This window comes from Podarcis vaucheri, assembly GCF_965113315.1.
Source record: "Podarcis vaucheri genome assembly, chromosome: 10".
Lineage (NCBI taxonomy): Eukaryota > Metazoa > Chordata > Lepidosauria > Squamata > Lacertidae > Podarcis > Podarcis vaucheri.
In genome coordinates, this window is record NC_138748.1 from 41565752 (window position 1) to 41587093 (window position 21342).

Sequence of the window (21342 nt, forward strand, 5' to 3'; positions counted from 1 at the left end):
TGTTTCCCTATCAGAATTAGGAATACAGAATATATGATAGAAAGACCCTTTTCTGTTTCTTGGAAAGCTTCAACAATGTTGAAAAACAATAACACAATTAAATGTTAGGAAAGTATCTTCAAATGTTGATAAAGATATTTACTATATTTGAATAAAATTGAACACACAAACATACAAGGCAGAAGTCCAACTTTGATTTCATTTCCTTATTTCCAAGCGCCAAAGTTTCATGCAAAATTACTTGCTCTGTGACAGTATTAAAGGTAAAGGTAAAGGTACCCCTGCCCGAACGGGCCAGGCTTGACAGACTCTGGGGTTTGTGCGCCCATCTCACATCTAGAGGCCGGGGGCCAGCGCTGTCCGGAGACACTTCCGGGTCACGTGGCCAGCGTGACAAAGCTGCATCTGGCGAGCCAGCGCAGCACACGGAACGCCGTTTACCTTCCCGCTGGTAAGCGGTACCTATTTATCTACTTGCCCCCGGGGGTGCTTTCGAACTGCTAGGTTGGCAGGCGCTGGGACCGAGCAGCGGGAGCGCACCCCGCCGCGGGGATTCGAACCGCCGACCTTTCGATCGGCAAGCCCTAGGCGCTGAGGCTTTAGCCCACAGCGCCACCCGCCACCTGTGACAGTATTAGGTAGATCTATTTGCTTATGTCAGTCAAAAGGCTCTAGATGTTTTGCACATAAACATTCTGTTTGTGGTCACACTGCATCATAGATACTGTAGTCTTAAAGCTAACTAAATTGCACTGTTTTCACATAAATGTGTCTCCTGAGAATGAGGATGGTCTGACATGAGAGGATTAAAATACAATAAGGAAGTTGGTTTGGTATATAGATTAAGATACTATAGTTTATGCATAAAGTGAAATATCAAGAGAAAACAGATAAAATGAGTATATATAATGCTTATTCATAAAATTGTGTTTCTTAAGCAGATTCATCCAAAGCACAACAGATCAACCACCAGCATGTTTGGATCAGATAATGGTAGAACTATGATAGTTAACCTAGAGATGCAATTTTCAGAACATTCTGGCAATTCTAAAACAACTATATCTGTCTGGGAGAAAGAGGAAACCAAGCCAAGGACTCGGTGAGCATTTACACCTGAGGAGCGCGGCCATTTATCAGAGTGTCGCAAGTGAAAATTAAACTCAAATCCACACTGGGTTCTCCTTGTGCCACTCAGGAGTGATGTGATAACTTCAGCCTGGGGCAATGTGTTTTGACGTCAGCAGGGACTGACAAAAACTTTAAGTGGCTGCACAGTTTGAGGCAGTTTGTGCCATTGAGCCCTGTGTAATTTCCTCTGCTTGGTGGCTGTAGGAAACAGCACCTTGGAAAAAATGAAAGCGGCAGTGGTCACAGGGAATGTGCCTCAGTGTGTCTGCCTGGGTTTGGCCCCAGCACATGAGGAGCGGATTGTGTCTCCCTGCTACCAGTGTATTCGACTGGGAATTTATCTATGCATGCTTCCTCATCTCCAACAGGCACCCAGATGCATGTTCAGTACCTTTATTTACACATTCCTCTTCTTCATTACCGGGACTATAAATCATTCTGTGTACAAATACTACATTCGTGGTTTTTGTGGGCAGGATCTCCACCAGTAATCCCAATGCACTCACAGGGAAAATTTGATGCAACCCCATCAGTTTCAGTTTGTCCCAATTCTTGCATTGTTCCAATGGCAATGATGCTTTGGACTACAACTCCCATCATCCTGGCCACACATACATACATAATTTTATTTGGATGCCGCCTTTCCACCATTTAAACCATGCTCAAGGTGGCAGACAACATGGGGGGGGGGAATACATAACTACAACATAACAAAAGTAGTCCCAAACAAAGCATTAGAAATATACAACCAAACTGAGCTGTTTCCACATAAATTGAAACAAGATCTATAATAAAGATACAAGGAGACCACCACCAGCAGCAGCAACAACAACTACCCCCATTAAAAAAATAACAACCCAAACAACACTCCAGCCCAAGAGTCTGTTCAGCAGCCTCAGTTTCTCTAGTTGGTGTCAGTCCTGCCCTCCCAGGCCAGGTGGGAAAAGGTCTGCAAGGCAGGGAGCTGGCCTTCCAAGACTCTCAGCCAAGATGGTTTGGTTGGCCGTGCTGGTTGGGGCTGATGGAAGCTAGAATCTAATGGCACCTGGAGGGCACTAGCCTGGGGGAGGCTGATCTAAAGAAAATATGCGGTTTCACAGCCAAGAACAGAGCAGAGTCCAGGTTTGGTCTGGTTGCCAAAGTGGGCCCCGGTGGATCCCCTCCTACATTGGCTGTGGGTCTAAACCACTGAGCCTCTTGAACTTGCTGATCAGAAGGTCAATGGTTTGAATCCCCACGATGGGGTGAGCTCCCATTGCTATGTCCCAGCTCCTGCCAACCTAGCAGTTCAAAAGCATACCAGTGCAAGTAGATAAATAGGTACTGCTGCGGCGGGAAAGTAAATGGTGTTTCCGTGTGCTCCGGCTTCCGTCATCGTGTTCCATTGCACCAGAAGCAGTTTGGTCATGCTGGCCACATGACCCGGAAAGCTGTCTGTGGACAAACACTGGCTCCCTTGGCCTGAAAGCGAGATGAGCACCGCAACCCCATAGTCACAATGGACTGGACTTAACTGTCCAGGGGTCCTTCTTTTACCTTTTTACATTGGCTGGGTTCCAGTAAGCTCCCTGGTGGATGCGGTGGCAGTCCTGTGACAAGTAGCAAAGGGAGGCTTGAAGTCACCTTTTCGATTTCACTCAAAGCCTATGAAGTAGCATAGCTCTGGTGCATTGTGGGGAAATGGCAGCCAGCTCCCCTACCCAACCACCTGGTACAGAGTGTTAGCATTGTGGAGGACCCTAGCAGGCCCAACGGTGCTGAGTGCTGATGCATAGCCTGGCCACAAGTGTGTGCTTGGCACAATCTCAGTGATTCAAATAAACATTATGCATACTACAAGGACTTTGCAACCACATTCGTGCCTCCCCCTAGAGCATTTCCTATCATCCTGAAGGCCTGCGCCCACCTGAGGCTGGGCCGAGAGGTTTAGGCTTTAGTTTTAAGCCGTTTCATGCCGGTGAAGTAATTGCTTCTCAAAATGCTCAGGCTTGGGTGGTGAATCAGAGTCAAGGGCCTTATGAATTCTGTACGTCATCATCAGAACGCGAAGTTGGGAGCAGACAGGTCCAGATGTGCAGGCCCCTCTGTTTAAATAAAACCTACTTCCCCATCCGCCTCATTGCTGGCAGCTGTTAACTTATCTGGGCTTGGTTGCATTGCATTTTGGTGATATACCTTGGTCTTCATATCACCCATGAATCGTAGGAGAGATAATAAAATGGAGAATTAAGAAGCTTCCGTACAGGAATAGCTGCGGTATCCATGAAGTAGCAAAGCAGAAAGTGAACGTTCTCCTCGTTTAAGTACACATGGCTGAACGGGCACTGACCTCTCCCCTAACTGTCTTGTTAGGCATGACAAATCTGTATCTCAAATCTCTATAAAGGACAGTCCTTGGCACATTGCTGTCTCCAAGTGCCTGGTGGCCGTCCTTGGGAAATGAATAATGGATTTATTAGACCCACAGTCTCTAACGCTGCCAAGAGAAATCATGGGCCTCCTGTGGGAAGCTCTGCATAAGCAAACCTAAGTGAAGTTTCTTTTTACCCCACAATAAACTTCAAATGTAAAATGCAGAGAATGAGGGACCTTCCAGACAACCTGTCTATTTTGCATCCATTCTGATTTCTTTGTGGGGAGGCTAGACATGTTGCACCAAAGCAAGCGCTGTCTCACACTTTCCGGGGCATTTTCATGTCACTTTCCTTATTGCAAAAAGTTTGATCTTTGGGGGAAGTGGGTTTGTCGGGCAAGACATCCTTCCCAAACAGAATTTGCTGGCATGTGACTGAATCCCACTCCAAAATAGCAACGGTCTGGAAGTGCCCCAAAGAGAGGTACACCCACCTGGGTTGGTTGTCATGCTATTTGCTGCTAGGATTCAAAGAGCACCATCTTGTATCCCTGTCTCATGATCCGTTGCTGTTTGTCCTTCATCTCCCAGGGCTCTTACACAAATCCACGCAGTTCCATAAAGAGGTGTACAAGTGGTTCAGAATCTACATCATGCCTCTTCCTGGGCATTGACCCAGCTGTTCCTCTTTAATACCAGGGCCTGTTTTAAATGCTGAATTTATACCACTGTCTCTAAACCAAGAAACAGCTAGCCAATCATGCCTTCTATCAAAAGTTTTTTAAAACCCTAGACTTTAAAAGGTGCCTGCTTGCAATACTAAAAACTGGCTATTTTCAAGCATTCCCCCCTCCCATTTCCCCCCTGTATATTTGCACAGCTGCAATTGTGAAAATCTGTTATTTTAGTAATAAAATGCTCTATATGGGAAGCACAAAAAGTTTATTCCGTGTTAGCAAGCAACTCAAAGTGAAATGAAATTTCAAGGGAAAGAAAGGCTTGCCTAGATAGAGATTCTTCTCTAGAACATGGTTGGAGACTCTGTGGCCCACAGGATGCTGTTGAGCTCCTAACTCCCACCATCATTTGGAATATAGGAACCAGTGGACAAAGGAACCAGTGGTTGCTAAGCTGAGGTCCTCCAGATGTTGTTGAACTGCCATCTGCTCTACCCAGCACCACCAATGGTCATTAGAGTTTTACAGTCCATCAACATCTTGTGATAAGTTTTTCTCCCTTTGGGAAACTGTGAGCAAGGCTGGCAGAAGGCTTCTCTGGGAGAGCTGCATGGCAGTAAACAGGGAGACAGTGGTGCAATCAGGCAAGTTTAGAGTCTGGGCTTGATGTTCTCTTGAGATGGTTATGTTTATTATTTCACTTACATCAATATGTGAGAAGTCAGACCTGCTGTGTTTGTGTGTCCCCCTGCTCATTTTTGCTGAGTTGGGGCCCTGGACTCTTGCCCCAAAGTCCTCCTCTGATGGCACCACTGCTGAGTGATAAGGACATAACTAAGGAAACTGGAGGAGACTCTTGAGAGTCCCATGGACTGCAAGAAGATCAAACCTCTCCATTCTGAAGGAAATCAGCCCTGAGTGCTCACTGGAAGGACAGATCGTGAAGCTGAGGCTCCAATACTTTGGCCACCTCATGAGAAGAGAAGACTCCCTGGAAAAGACACTGATGTTGGGAAAGATGGAGGGCACAAGGAGAAGGGGACGACAGAGAATGAGATCATAGAATCATAGAATCATAGAATCATAGAGTTGGAAGAGACCACAGGGGCCATCGAGTCCAACCCCCTGCCAAGCAGGAAACACCATCAGAGCACTCCTGACATATGGTTGTCAAGCCTCTGCTTAAAGACCTCCAAAGTAGGAGACTCCACCACACTCCTTGGCAGCAAATTCCACTGTCGAACAGCTCTTACTGTCAGGAAGTTCTTCCTAATGTTTAGGTGGAATCTTCTTTCTTGTAGTTTGGATCCATTGCTCCGTGTCCGCTTCTCTGGAGCAGTAGAAAACAACCTTTCTCCCTCCTCTATGTGACATCCTTTTATATATTTGAACATGGCTATCATATCACCCCTTAACCTCCTCTTCTCCAGGCTAAACATGCCCAGCTCCCTTGGCCGTTCCTCATAAGGCATCGTTTCCAGGCCTTTGACCATTTTGGTTGCCCTCTTCTGGACACGTTCCAGTTTGTCAGTGTCCTTCTTGAATTGTGGTGCCCAGAACTGGACACAGTACTCCAGGTGTGGTCTGACCAGAGCAGAATACAGTGGCACTATTACTTCCCTTGATCTAGATGCTATACTCCTATTGATGCAGCCCAGAATTGCATTGGCTTTTTTAGCTGCCGCGTCACACTGTTGGCTCATGTCAAGTTTGTGGTCAACCAAGACTCCTAGATCCTTTTCACATGTACTGCTCTCAAGCCAGGTGTCACCCATCTTGTATTTGTGCCTCTCATTTTTTTTGCCCAAGTGCAATACTTTACATTTCTCCCTGTTAAAATTCATCTTGTTTGTTTTTGCCCAGTTCTCTAATCTGTCAAGGTCGTTTTGAAGTGTGATCCTGTCCTCTGGGGTGTTAGCCACCCCTCCCAGTTTGGTGTCATCTGCAAATTTGATCAGGATGCCCTTGAGTCCATCATCCAAGTCGTTGATAAAGATGTTGAATAAGACCGGGCCCAAGACAGAACCCTGTGGCACCCCACTAGTCACTCTTCTCCAGGATGAAGAGGAACCATTGATGAGCACCCTTTGGGTTCGGTCAGTCAGCCAGTTACAAATCCACTGAGTGGTAGCATAGTCAAGACCGCATTTTACCAGCTTCTTTACAAGAATATCATGGGGCACCTTGTCAAATGCTTTGCTGAAATCAAGGTAGGCTACATCCACTGCGTTCCCTTCATCTACCAGGCTTGTAATTCTGTCAAAAAACGAGATCAGGTTAGTCTGACATGACTTATTTTTCAGAAATCCATGCTGACTATTGGTGATCACAGCATTCCTTTCTAGGTGCTCACAGACTGTTTGCTTAATGATCTGCTCCAGAATCTTCCCTGCTATTGATGTCAGACTGACTGGACGGTAATTATTTGGGTCCTCTCTTTCCCCCTTTTTGAAAATAGGAACAACATTTGCCCTCCTCCAGTCTGCCGGGACTTCGCCTGTTCTCCAGGAATTCTCAAAGATGACTGCCAGTGGTTCTGAGATCACATCTGCCAGTTCTTTTAATACTCTTGGATGCAGTTCATCTGGCCCTGGAGACTTGAATACATCTAATCTAGCCAAATATTCTTGTACTATCTCCTTAGTTATTCTGGGCTGTGTTTCCTTTGCTGAATCATTTGCTTCAAATTCTTCAGGTCGGGCATTGTTTTCTTTATCGGAGAAGACTGAGGCAAAGAAGGCATTGAGGAGTTCAGCCCTTTCTGTGTCCCCTGTTTGCATTTCACCATCTTCTCCTCTGAGTGACCCCACTGTTTCTTTGTTCTTCCTTTTGCTACGAACATACCCATAAAAGCCTTTTTTGTTGCTTTTAACCTCTCTAGCAAGCCTGAGTTCATTCTGTGCTTTAGCTTTTCTGACTTTGTGTCTACACGTGCTGGCTATTTGTTTGAATTCCTCTTTGGTGGTTTCCCCCCTTTTCCATTTTTTGTACACATCCTTTTTTAATCTTAATTCAGTTAAAAGTTCTTTTGATAGCCACCCTGGTTTCTTTAGGCACCTTCCATGTTTTCGTCTCATTGGTATTGCCTGACGTTGTGCTTTTACTATCTCCGTCTTAACAAACTCCCAGCCATCATGAACTCCCTTTCCTTTTAGTATTGCTGTCCATGGGATCTCACCCAGCACTTCCCTAAGTTTTATGAAGTCGGCTTTCTTAAAGTCAAGAAATTGAGTCCTAGTATGCTTGGCTGCTCCTTTCCACTGTATAGTAAACTTCAGAAGAGCATGATCACTCGCGCCTAATGATCCTTCCACATCTACCCCACTAACGAGGTCATCAACATTGGTTAGGACCAGGTCTAAAATGGCTGTTCCTCTTGTTGCTTCTCCCACTTTCTGGACAATGAAGTTGTCTGCAAGGCCAGTGAGGAATCTGTTTGACCTTATGCTCTTGGCTGAGTTTGACGTCCAACAAATATCCGGGTAATTGAAATCCCCCATTACTACTATCTCCCTTCCTTTTGCATGCTTGGCCATCTGTTCCAGGAAGGCATCATCTATGTCCTCCGTTTGGCTTGGGGATCTATAGTAAACTCCCACAATGAGGTCTCTGTTATTCTTCTCTCCCTTAATTTTGACCCAAATGCTCTCACTTTGGCTTTGAGGTTCTAAATCTTGGATCTCTTCACAGGTATACACACCCCTGACATATAACGCCACTCCTCCTCCTTTCTTGTCTGGTCTGTTTCTCTGAAATAGATTGTATCCCTCCATTATTACATTCCAATCGTGGGACTTATCCCACCAGGTTTCAGTGATGCCTATTATGTCATATTTAGTTTGCTGTACCAAGAGCTCAAGCTCATCTTGTTTATTTCCCATGCTTTGCGCATTAGTGTACAGACATTGAAGTCCATTAATCATTCCCCCGTGTCTCTTATTTAAGGATTTTTTCCTCCCTCCACTAGGTCCGCGTGCTGTTTGCTCCATTTGGTCTATGACATTTGGATGATCATCTTCATTAATTGATAGACTCCTACCTTCAGGAGCACTGTCTCCCTCCCCCACATTAGTCAGTTGGAGATGGTTGGATGGTGTCCTTGAAGCTACTAGCATGAGTTTGATCAAACTGCGGGAGGCAGTGGAGGACAGAAGTGCCTGGCGTGCTCTGGTCCATGGGGTCATGAAGAGTCGGACACGACTAAACGACTAAACAACAACAACAAGGAAACTCTTGGTTGCCACCCCAATCTCTAGAATCACAAATAGGACAGAATCTTAAAAGGTATCTGAAGTCAGAAGATCACAGTCATCTGACCCGCAAAAGAAAAGTTATGATGAGGGACAGTGGATTATGTTTGGAAGACTGTTTTAATTTAGAAGCTGAGCTTAAAGTGGAGCAGGCTGGAGAAGCAGGAGCTGAAGGACGAAGGGAACCGCCATAATTCAGCAAGCCATTAGACATCTCTTTCTGGATTCCACTCAATGGATGTCTGCTCTCGGTTCCTTGGCTTCAGCACACGCCGCCACACTTGGCCTGTATGCTGGCTGCAGGGTTGCCCGAGGGATCTGGAAACATAGTTTGGATCCAAAGATCTGGAAAGGAAGGAGGATTTCCTGTCAGTTGTCCTGGAGAAAGTGGAAAGCCAACAAACTAAAGACTAAACCATTTATGAAACAGATAGTTGTCAAGCTTCAGAGGATCCAACCCCCCATGGCAGGTTGCCAGGAACAGATCAGACGAGGAAATTCTTGCCAATGCTTTTTATTCCATATTCAGAGAAAGAGGCTTAGAAATGCAGCCTCTTGGAGTAATGGTGTTGTTCCGAGTGAAACCCCACCCCCTCCATCTCTCCCATTACACGTCATCCCTATGGTGGCTAATCTGTGCCTTCTGCCTCTGAGCTCTCTGATCTCCTTTTAATGCCCACCGGGTTCTGGGAGGGTGGGTCTGGAATGCTTTCTAAAGACATTGACTGTCAGCTGTCTCTCCCCTCGTGCTTCTTCTTCCTCCTCCTCTCCCATTATTTCCCAGCTTTCCCCCTCATCTGCCTCTGACCCATGGCCTCCCTCAAACTCCTGTTGTAATTCTGAATTGTCTCCTTCTTCTCTGGAAGGGTTAGGCTGGGGAGGCAGTCTCCACCATTCCTCTTCTGCCCAGTATCTGACAATAGCCATGCCAGGAAGCTAGAATCAAAAGTATACAAAACTGCTTTACACCGAATTAGACCATTGAACGTCTAGATCTGCATTGTCTACACTCTGGCGGGTAGCTGCTCTCAAGGGTTTCCCACTGGGGATTCTCAGCCCTACCTAGAGATGCAGGGGAATGAACCTGCAACCTTTTGCAGAGATGCTCTTCCACTGCGACACCACGATTTGACTACACCTGCCCTATCTTTCCAGCGAAATCCAGATTTACCTTTGACTGAAAGCGGTTCTCATCTGTGAGGAGCAAAACATCTTCCTCAGCTCCTTCTTTGTCTGGGGCTGATGAATAAGGGTGGAAAAAACAAGAGGGTTAATGCCACAGAACTGACACCAGAAGTCTGGCAGGGGCTCCATTCAACCGATTGGGTAATAACTTATGCCAGCAGTTCCCAGATGGTGTCTCAGTATGGAAGAGTGAGGCACACATTGACCCCTCCTCCCACAGTGTGGTTGTTGCCCCAAAGCTGCTGACTGACGTTGGTGGCATAACTATTTGAGTAGCCTGGGTAGCCTGAGCCTCCTGTGGCAGAATCAGTCATGGAATCAAAGGAGGACTACCCACAACACATCACTTCCAGGTTGGCAAATGGAATCAAAGTTCAAGCCCCAAACCAATAATTTAAGTACAGTAGTTCATGAGCTCAAAACATGCCCTTCCTGATGACCTGTTCATTGAGCCTGATTTGTTTGAGGAGAGGTTTGATTACACTGCATGAAGGAGGAATATCCCACACTTCCAAGTGCATTTCCCCATCACTTTCCTTGGACTTCAATGTGCTCTACGTAGGGCTACCTTTGAAGGTGACCCGGAAACTACAACTATTTCAGAATGCGGCAGCTAGGTAGGTGACCAGGAGCGGCTGCCGAGACCACATAACACCATCTTGAAAGACCTACATTGGCTCCCAGTACGTTTCCGAGCACAGTTCAAAGTATTGGTGCTGACCTTTAAAGCCCTAAACGACCTTGGCTCAGTATACCTGAAGGAGCATCTCCACCCCTGTTGTTATGCCAGGACACTGAGGTCCAGTGCCGAGGGCCTTCTGGCGGTTCCCTCATTACGAGAAGCAAAGGTACAGGGAACCAGGCAGAGGGCCTTCTCGGTAGTGGCGCCCACCCTGTGGAACGCCCTTCCAGCAGATGTCAAAGAGGAAAACAACTACCAGACATTTAGAAGACATCTGAAGGCAGCCCTGTTTAGGGAAGCTTTTAATGTTTGATAGACTATTGTATTTTAATATTTTGTTGGAAGCCACCCTGAGTGGCTGGGGAAACCCAGCCAGATGGGTGGGGTATAATTTATTATTATTATGATGATAGTAGTAGATAGGTAGCCGTGTTGGTCTGCCATAGTCAAAATAAAAAAAATTCCTTCCAGTAGCACCTTAAAGATCAACTAAGTTAGTTCTTGGTATGAGCTTTCGTGTGCATGCACACGTCTTCAGATACACTGAAACAGAAGTTGCCAGATCCTTCTATATAGTGAGAAGGTGGGGAGGGGTGTTACTCAGAAGGGTGGTGGGAATGGGAGATAGGCAGATAGCTGCTATCTGGAAGGAATTTTTTTATTTTTATGATGATGATGATGATGATGATGATGATGATGATGATGAAAAGTCTGATCTTTGGGGGAAGTGTTTCACAAGAACTTCAGATCAGTTTTAACTGTGCAGTTTGGTAAGTTGAATCCTACCCTGAAACACTGACAGTCTGGAAGTGCTGTAAGTCTTTGCTGAATAATCCAGTAACTCCTAATGCATAAGCAATAGAACAATATTGTTTGTTGTACTGGCAGGCAGTAGCCCTGCTGTTGTCCTCTCCATTTTTTTTAATAAAACGAAAACAAGTTGACTCATGTATATTTTGCTATATGAGATGGGAGTGCTCAACTTGAGAAGACGTGACCAGCCTCATGATGAAAGCCTTTAATTATATATTATGCACTGGCTCTATTTTACCAATGGAATTTCGGTAAAATTCTAAATGTATTTTCATCACAAATGACTGTTTAAGAGAACTAAATATCCAGCTTGTTTATCTGTTTTTCGTGTATTAACAGATTCCCCCCCCCACCATATTTATGTGACGGTAATGCGTCATCGAATCTAATGCGCACCTCGATTTTCAAAAACTTGAAACCAAAAAAGCATTTGCTGGCAAATGTAAATGTGCCATCAAATCTAATGCACACCCTAATTTTTGCGACGTAATTTGGCCAAAAAAGGTGTACTTTACATTCATTTAAATATAGTGTTTTCACTATTTTGATTCTGAGATATACCATATTTTTTTTTTTAAAAAAAATCAAAATATGCATACCTGGTGTTGTTATTGTTTCAAATGCACAAGTCAAAACAGTTAATGTTCTTATTCTTTTTAAGAGTGTTGTATCCAGACTAATAGCCTATCCACTCCTCCGTTTGCCCTGCTGCTCCTGCTCCACCTCCCGTGGGAAAAGCCACTCTTTAGCAATAAATGGGAACAAACAGCTATTGGGTTTTCTGCAGATTGCTGTTGGTTCCAATTTATTGCTAAAGAGTGAGTTTTCCAGGGGAAAGCAGAGCAAAATCACTCAGACTGTGCCTAGAAAGAGAGAGGCAAGCGAAAAACCACTTGGACACATGCTTTCTAGGCACAGGATAAGCGGAACTGTGCACAAGCCCTTATTTAGTGATGCCTCAGCACAACTAACTTAAGTCCCATTGATTTCAATGGGATTAAGAGCTATTTTTTTCTTTTTAAAAAAGAGTTGGAATCAGACCATGTTGCTCACATTTTAGGCCCATTGAAACCAATTGTACTTATTTAACTTAAACCTTGTTGATTTCAATGGGATTGAGGCAGGGCTTCATCCAGATGTTGATTAACTACAACTCCCATCATCCCTCTGGGCTGCGTTGGCTGCAGCTGATGAGTGTTGCAGTCTAGCAGCATCTGGAGGACCTGAGGTTCCTCATTTACGGCACAAGCCTTGGTGAGTTAAAGTGTGACTGACTCCAAATAAGTGAGGACAGTAAGCACACAACTAGCACACATTTATCTGGTGCACATTCAGCTTTACGCGCATAACAACAACAAATAATTAATTAATAAGGGGGCAGAAACTGGGGGGGGGAGAGAGACTTTGGCAGTCCCACCCGCCATTGAACCCAGTGGGTTTTGGCTATATGTGATTTTAGCTTTAGGTGCAAGTCCCAGAATGTAACCCTACTAACCTACTGGGCAGGATTTCAGCCTTAGTCAAGATTCAAACTATGGTAATTTTCTTTAGCATTTTCATATGCTAAAATTATACTAAACTGTCATCCACTTGACTTCTGTATTTCTTAGCTTAAAATATCCCTGCCATTCTGGTTTTCTTGTTTATGCATCTACTCTTAGACATCAGAAGAGCTGCATACCTTGAGTACTTGCTGCTTCAATGCTCTGTTGCGTGGTTGTGGTCTTCCGGGGATTTTTTTCTGGAGTCTGGCATGGGGTAGCAAGAAAACAGATCTCAGGCACTGTGTACATCATCAGGAAAACCCATCCGTTCAGCACCAAAGCAACACCAATGAGTGGGTCGTCCCACTTGCTTTGGGTACCGTCGCCAGGGAAGCCACTGATGAACAGCACTGTGATCCACGCAGCCCAGATGGCTTTAGAGAAGAGAACGGTGAGAAAGATGTGCATCCCGTGCCTCTTCCAGCCCTTCCACGGTCCGCAGAAGGTGAACATGGAGACCACAAAGGTGAGGCCCATGAGGACGAGCACATAGGTCGAGAGCATGACAAAGTCCTTGTTGCGTTGTTCTCTCCCCATCCTCCCCAAATCAATGCCGTCTCTTCCGACTGTGATGAGGATGTACTTGACGGCGATGATCAACTGAACCGCAGTGAGGCCCAAAGTGTATAAAAGCATAGACCGTAGTGAAAGGGGTGCCTTTCCTCTCACCAGCCTGATGAGGTTAAAAGCATGGGTCAGAAGGCAGGAGAAGCAGAGGGCAAAGAGGACCCCATGTAAGATGAAGCGAGCAGGGCCAGTCTGCTTATTGAGCCGGATGATGAACACAAAGGTGAGGCTGAAGATTCCCAGGGTGCCCAGAAGGAAGAGGAGCTGAATGGGGACCATGCTTTGCTTGGTCTTGTCTTTGACCATGCAGCTAAGGACGAAGAATGCCAGCAGAAGCGCCAGCGAGACCAGGATGCCTGCAGCAGCCACCGTCTCCAGACCGATGCCCCAGGCTTCGCAGATGTCACAGAGGTAATAATAATCGGGGTCAATGTCGCCGCAGCCTGGGGGAGGTGCCGTGGTGTTAGCAGCCATGACAAACGATGCAGCTGCCCTAAACTGAGGGGAGAAACTTGAGGGAAGAAAAATAAAGAATTGTGATCAAATACCTTCACGCAGGTAGCCAGTGACCCAAAGATCTGAGTGCAATTACTGACACTGATGTGTAATGCTGTCAGCGGGCAGGTAAATGAATCTTAATTTTACCGTTGGGTAAAAATTAGCAGTGACAAGAGGTGACTTTCAAAACACAAATATATTCCAGTTTTGTTTTTTCCATGGAGAGGGGGGTAGCCAACAGCCCTCCACCATCAGCCAGTCTGATTTATTTTTGCTTTGGGACAAAGGAGCCTCTCTCTCTCCTCCCCACCCCAGTTCTGTCACCTCTGTTTTGCTCCCCACAGCAGCCATTTAGTGTTAGCACCCACAGCATTTTTATCAAGATTCGTGGCACCCTAATTTTTTTATATACCAAAAAGTAGTCCTGTTTAAGGGTGATCCAAGATGTGCTCAGATTCGCCCCCCCACCCCCCGGAGGGGCTTAGAGAGCAGCCCACACTCAAACATTTGGTGTTGCAGCTGAGGTGGCCTCTCCCACAACTGCCACCCCAGGGCTATTCAAAGACCATCTTTCTCTAAGGGCAGGAGAGATCTAGTGTTGGAAAGGTCTTCTCCCTTGAAGACTGCCTTTGCTGTTTTATTATATTGTTGCAACTGATGCTTATTGTATCACTGTGTCTATGTAAACTGCTTCATGAGGTTCACCTGAAAGGCACTATATTCATATCTTAAATAAATATGCCAGCAGTATAAATGAATAGCTTTGTTACCCTTATTGTTGTTATTATTATTTAATACTTGGTGAGGGCCGTGCAGATGCACAACTCTTCCTACAGAAAAGAGCCCTTAAAATATGCCTTGAAGACTTAATTGTTCCACTCTGCATATTTTTTTTTTTACAATGCTTTTTAGGCCATTTATTTCTAAACCTCGGTACTTCCTTATGATTCTGGTTTTGTATATTTTCCACAATTCAGGTGTTCCTCCGTTGGATTTCCTTTGGTTGTTTTCCGCTATGTGAGATCTATGCCATAAAACGCAACATATACATATTTTAACTAAGCAAATTTGCCACCTTGTAATTGCAATCAGAATCTGTTACCTGAATCAGTCATCTCACTCTGCCCAGTGATAGGTCAGATCCTGGTTTTCATCCTGCAGCTGCAAATTATTTTGTTGGGTGTGTATATCTTGTTCTTACCTTGTGGGAAATGCTTGGAAGCAGCTGTGTTCTGTATTCTTTTCTCTAGCCATTCATAGTTTGGTATCATTTTGGCAAAGCCAAACATCCTGGGTTGGATCTAGACACTGTTAATTGAACTTAAGTCACATTGAAATCAGTGCGTCAAGCTAGTCTTGACTTAAGTCTAATTAATTTTAACTGAATGTGACTAACTTAGTCTGGATCCAGCCTTTCTCTTTGGGATAAATGTGCCCACCAGGAGAGCTTTTCTAACCTGAGTGTTGCCACTATTTAACCTGGCAAATGATGGGCGGTGTCTCTCTATGCATTGATTCAAAAGAGCAAAGTGTGATAAATAAATCAATAACCTTTATTGCACTAGCCACTCATTATGGCAATTATATATTTGTGGACATCTGATAAGACTTTTATTGCCTATGAGGCTTGAAATCATATCTGGTATATAGTATTGGGCTTGGACTAGGAAGACCTGGGTTCCAAATCTTGCTTCTCTACGAATCTCAATGCGTGAATTTTCAGAGGGGCACAAGAAAAAAATAATACACTATACATAACCCATAGTTTCTATATCTTCCCTTTAGCTATAGAAGCTCTCTTCCTCCACCTAGATATTTTTTGAAATAGAAGGCAGTGCTGAGAAAGCAAATTTGTACATATATGAATAATTCTGTATATTCAAAGAATGGATGGGCAAACTCCTTCAGGGATACTTCATCTAGTTATTATGGAGAAGACTCCTAAAATGTGAATAGCCCCCAAACACAATGAGTGGAAGCAAGCAAGCCTATCTACCCACCCCCAGCACTGCTTTAGGCAGAAAGCCCCTCAACTGCCAACTGAACTTTCATGACTTACCTTTGCTGTTCTGGCTGGGAAAATGCGACCTTGGTGACTGGAGACTGAGAGACAGGGAGCCCTTGATCCTGTCTGTCCTGGCAAATATACTGAGCCTGCCTGAGCTACACGTTGCGGGGAAAACAACATATCTATGACATTATTATTACTATTATCTTTGCTTTCTTTGGGGATCAAGAACACACTCCCAAGGCAGCTAAAAATCACAGGGAGACACACCTATTCAGGTTGATCCACCACCAGCTTGGTCATTGTCAGAAATAAACTCCTGGACCAGATATTCACTAAATGTCATTTTTTCCTCATGCATCATCCAATCTTTTCATTTTTGTGGTTTTATTTCCCCCTCTCCCCCACCCCCTGCAATGCAGACACAGATTTCCGGCATGAAAAATGGTTTGAATCATTTGTGGCATGTGGACAAGTATATATTTTAATGCACTGGGAACTTCAGTACACTGATTTGCAGGGCTATTACTTTTCTGTTCTGATTGGATAATTTTTGCAGTGGTGAAATTAAAAGGAGGGAGAAGCAAAATAAAGAAAAATGAAATTCAATTTTTAAAAATTTACAATCAAATTTCTAGGCTAGTCATCTGCCAAGAAGGCCCTCAAAGTGGCTTACAGCACACCATGAAAAATACACTGGGCATAATCTTAACCACCATGGATGCAGTGCTTGTGTGCAGAGACTACCAGAGCCCTTCTGATAAAAATTGCCAATTAGGGAGAGGGTGACCAAGGCAATTTGTGCCCTGGCTGCAAACCTGATTGAAAAGGATTTAGACAATCTGTTTCATCCAAAAGTACCTGAGGATGATACAGCATCACTTGCTCAAACATTTTGGCCAGAAGCCACCCATTTTATATCTTTATTTCCCAGAAGGAGTCAGAGGAAGACTACTTTATCATATGATTACTTGCTAGAAAGCAGATGGCATTGCTTTTCCCTGTAAAGAAGTGTGAATGACAATCAAAGCTGAACAGCTTCCCTCAACAGACCTTCACCCGTTGAGATGAGCAGTGGTCAAGTGGACACATGGATGATGAAGGAGCAACAGCCTGCATCCTCAGATGTTAATGACTGAAACTCATCCGAAACAAACTAGACAAGAAGAGGCTCTGGATACGCCTCCTAGATTCTGTTCCTAAAGTGGATTCCAGGTCAGAACAGCTCTGAGCCGTCTTATCAACCAAGTATTCCAGAATATTGTCACAGCATGCTACGGAGTATTCTAATGGCCCCATGACTTGATTGAAGTATTCATGTTTTCACTTAGAAAAGCTCTGCTGGATGTGATTGTGCAAACACACTTGTGGCAAGAGGAGGGGAAGGTTCAGAAGAGGGCAACTTAAATGATGATGGGTATGGAGCTACTCTCCTTTGAGGAAAGGTTGCAAGATTTGGGGCTTTTTACATGAGGGAAAAGGTGAGAAAGAGGGGACATAGTCAAGGCTTGGGACGCGGGTGGCGCTGTGGGTTAAACCACAGAGCCTAGGACTTGCCAATCAGAAGGTCGGCGGTTCGAATCCCCATGACGGGGTGAGCTCCCGTTTCTCGGTCCCTGCTCCTGCCAACCTAGCAGTTCAAAAGCACGTCAAAGTGCAAGTAGATAAATAGGTACCGCTCCGGTGGGAAGGTAAACGGTGTTTCCGTGCGCTGCTCTGGTTCGCCAGAAGCAGCTTAGTCATGCTGGCCACATGACCCGGAAGCAAAGCGAGATGAGCGCCGCAACCCCAGAGTCGGTCACGACTGGACCTAATGGTCAGGGGTCCCTTTACCTTTACCTTTACCTTTACCTTAGTCAAGGCATAAAACATTAGAAAAGAATAGAAATTCTTTTGTCCCACAGAAGCAGCAAGGATCCTAATTGCTAAGAAGTGGAAAAAAGAAACTGTGCCAACAAAAAAGGAATGGCAAGACAAACTGTTAGAGTATATTGAACTGGCTAGATTGACAGAGGCAATTAGAGATCACACTAGACAAGAGTTTCAAAAAGCATGGGGGAAATGCAGAGAATACTTCACAAAACAGTGCCCTAAAATACATACCTGGACTTGTTTTGATTAATGTCTGCAGGAGACTTTGTGGATATTTAAGTTATAATTAATAATTATTCATAAGGGAAACAGTTAATTCTTAATAATTATTCATAAAGGAAACAGTTTATAAGAAGTAAATAAGGAGGCCAGATACAGGATAAAGGAAGTCTTTTATTTGGTTGCTTGTTTTGTTTTATGTTATGCTCATGTTATGTTCACGTTTAATGAGGGTGGATTTGTGTATTGGGGGTGGGGTTTTTTGTTATGTTGTAAATAAAATTCCAATTATTTTTTTTAAAAAAGAAATTCTTTTGTCCCTTCCTCATATGACCAGAACTCAGGGACATTAAATGAAGCTGAATTCTAGAAGGTTCTAGACAGACAAAAGAACAGCTATGGAACTCATTCCCACAAGAGGTAGTTGTGATGGCTTTAAAAGAGGATCAGACACATTCATGGAGAAGGCTGTCAATGGCTGCTAGCCATGATGACTATGTTCTGTCATGAAGCAGTACACCTCTGAATACCAGTGGCTGGGAATCACAAATGGGAAGAGTGCTGTTGCTCTTGTGTCTTGCTTGCAGGTTTTCCACAGGTTGTCTGTGTTAGATTTCTGTTTGTGCCACTGGTGCAGTGCTTAGAGTCACAGGACTCTGTTTACATTCCAGGAATTAGCCACTGTGAGAACAGACTGGCATTAGATGGGCGCTTGGTTGCCTCCATCAGGCTCTTCTTATGTTGACTTTTTGGCGCCAGGTAAGTCTGGTCAGGGAGATAAAATCCTGGTGGACTTCAGAAGCTCCACCTCCCTCTCTTTTGCTCTTGTACAAAGTGCCCACTGGACACAACTGGGTCCTCCTTGCCTCACTGAGCCAAAGCTTCCTAACTGACAGCCTGTGTGGTGCCGTGGTTAGAGTGTGGGGACTCAGCTACATTAGTCAAGAAACAGCGTTTTGAATGCGTTATAAACATGTGACACCAGGTGACGCCAGAGAGCAAAAAAAAATGTTTAGGTGATTGTCCATAGCGGTTTTTTCTTTTGTTATCACGATTTAATTTCTGACATATTTATTGTGTGTGTTTTTTTCTTTTGTGTAGCTCCACCCTCGGACTAGGACCTGGGAGACCAGGGTTTAAATCCCGTCTCAGCCACAAAGCTCACTAGGTGATCTTGTGTCAGTCACTGCCTCTCAGATTATTATTATTATTATTATTATTATTATTATTATTATTATTATGTTCTCCTTCTCCTCATTTAATCCCGCACAACAACTCTGTGAGGTAGGTTAAGCGGAGAGGCAGTGACTGGCCCCCAAGGTCACTGAGTGAGCTTCATGGCTGAGGATTGGAACCCTGATCCCTGCCTCTCAGCATAATTTACCTCACAGGGTTGTGGAGGGGATTAAATGATACCAGGGAGAACTATGTACACCACCTTGAACTCCTTGGAGAAAAAAGTGGGATGTAAATGCAAAATTCAGTTAATGATAATGTGTATGGTTATTTGTCGCTATAAAAGGTAATATATTATATAAATAAATCAATGCCCCGAGCAGAGCTCTTGCTGCTTTTTGAAACTGAAAAGTTGAACTGTAATGTCGCATTAACCTACTTGTGTGAGCTTTATGGAACATTTAATTATACCTCAGTTAAATGATGTTACATTTTTGGAGAAGGGATTTCAACTGTCCATTAGAGGTTGATTTAGAAAGAGCTTCCCTTACCATGCTTGCCAGAAAGAGGATTTAAGAAATTTTTCAATCTTTGATTAAAGCAGTAGAGTCCGTAGGGCCCAAGCTGCAGCAAAACAACAACCCCAAACCTGACACACATCACATTTCTTCCCCATTTGCATAGGATTTCTTGTTCAGCTTCCTAGAACCTGACCCATCCCAGGGCCTCTTTCATCATCGACAGTATTAGTCTTGCCAACCTTGCATTTCATCAAAAAGGTGATTTAGCGCTATTTAAATAAGAGGATGTTTCAGTGACTTACTCATACGGAAAATATGGAACAGCTGCAGATGGGTAGTAGGGAGAGGACCGTTTCCAAGCTTTATAGGATTATTTCTGTAAATAATGGGATAGAATAATAAACTATAGCATATACACACAAAAGTAAAGGTACTCAGCTGATTTTTGTACCCCCAGAAATGAGGGAATGAACCACAGTTTATGCTTACTGCTCCCAGAAGTCCTTAGCACAGGAGTAGCCAACATGGTGCCCTCCCGAGAGCCATTGGGATGATGGGAGGTGAAGTCCAACATCATCTGGGGGACATCCCATTCGACTACCTCAGCCTTAGTGCAACTTGATACCTGCACAACACCTAAAAGGCCTCCTTTGAATATCTTCTCCCTCCCTCCATCTTAAGACTCCTATAAGATGCAGCCAAAGGAGACTTTATAATCAGCCTGATATTTTCTCTCTCCTTTTTGCTTGGTTTACTATCTTGTGTGAGGGAAGAGTTCTGGAGAACACCCACAAAAATTTCATAATAAAGGCATTGCCTTTAAATATGGGCTGTATTTTATGCAGACAGAGGGCATAGAATTAATTCTTCTATGCCCTGCTAAAAATCAAATAAGAGTTTACACAGGCTGATGTCTTCAAGCAGGAGAGCCTGAAGGATTAGAGAACAAAAATTCAGTAATACCACGACCCGTTCAACACAATGTGTTTCATTTTGCGATAAGCAGAAAGGTTATGAATGGGCTGACAAAAATGGTTTGTTGCTGGCTCGAAAACTCGGCAAAGATGGAGTACCCAGATGCACAGCGTTCCATCTATTTCTGTCAAGGACGCCATTGTTACCAATGATCCTGATACAATAAATTAGGTTTTTGAACAGCTTTATAGTAGCTGTTATATATCTCTGGCTACTTACAGTCCAGTTAGAACCAAAGTGTTTGGAGATAGATGTACTTGAAATGCTCTTTCTGAAGAGCAAGCAGATGCACTTGATAACCCTATTGCAGAAGAGGAATTGCTGTGGCTACAGCTCCGGTCGGGTTACAGTCCAGCAACCCTTGAGGCAGCTTTCCAAAGCCAAAGCGACCATGAAAATCGATCAACCCAGGCACAAATCTACTCAGCTGTCCTTTACCCCAGTAACCTAGCGAGAATGAAAATGATGAACGCATTCCACCTGGTCGGCTAGTCCCTCTTTCAGCAGCAAAGCTTCCCCATCTGATTGGAAGACGCAGAGAGTCACCTCTTAAGAACGTTTAATTTCGTGTTCCCTAAATGCTTCCCTTATCCATCAATTATGAAGGGTTGATTAAGTTGATTGATGACACGTAGAACAAGCCTAGGAACAAATACTGTGACTGCAAAGAAGAGCAACTGACAGTCTAATCCCGAGCATGTTTACCAAGAAGCGCAGCCTGAGCAACTTGATGTCAATTCCCAATTGTCCTAAATGTTCAGCTGTGCTTGATTAAGGCCATTGTCCATAATGAAGAGGACAGCCTTTGTAACTTCTCCAATATCAAAATCAGCTCCAATAAACAAGAGGGGAAGACTCGAGAACAACAGAAGCA

The 21342-nt window shown here is 44.3% G+C and overlaps 1 protein-coding gene across 1 annotated transcript; it reads right to left on the reverse strand.

Annotated features, from left to right (window-relative positions):
• Positions 1-8522: 8522 nt before the first annotated feature.
• LOC309541823 (retinoic acid-induced protein 3-like) lies at positions 8523-15822 on the reverse strand. Its single transcript, XM_082239967.1, has 4 exons — positions 15757-15822; positions 12770-13710; positions 9580-9647; positions 8523-8753 (listed from the first exon to the last, which is right to left on the reverse strand). Exons 2-4 carry the CDS (start codon positions 13671-13673, stop codon positions 8640-8642), a joined length of 1086 nt encoding a protein of 361 aa, XP_082096093.1. The 5' UTR covers positions 13674-13710; positions 15757-15822; the 3' UTR covers positions 8523-8639.
• Positions 15823-21342: the final 5520 nt, after the last annotated feature.

What these genes read in the sequence shown, in the direction of transcription:
- LOC309541823 (XM_082239967.1), bottom strand. Translation starts at nt 13,673, where the DNA reads ATGGCTGCTAACACCACGGCACCTCCCCCAGGCTGCGGCGACATTGAC. An exon ending in TGAAGCAGCAAGTACTCAAG is followed by an intron (nt 9,648 to 12,769) that starts GTATGCAGCTCT and finishes CTTATTCATCAG; the next exon opens with CCCCAGACAAAGAAGGAGCT. An exon ending in AGAACCGCTTTCAGTCAAAG is followed by an intron (nt 8,754 to 9,579) that starts GTAAATCTGGAT and finishes CTTCCTTTCCAG; the next exon opens with ATCTTTGGATCCAAACTATG.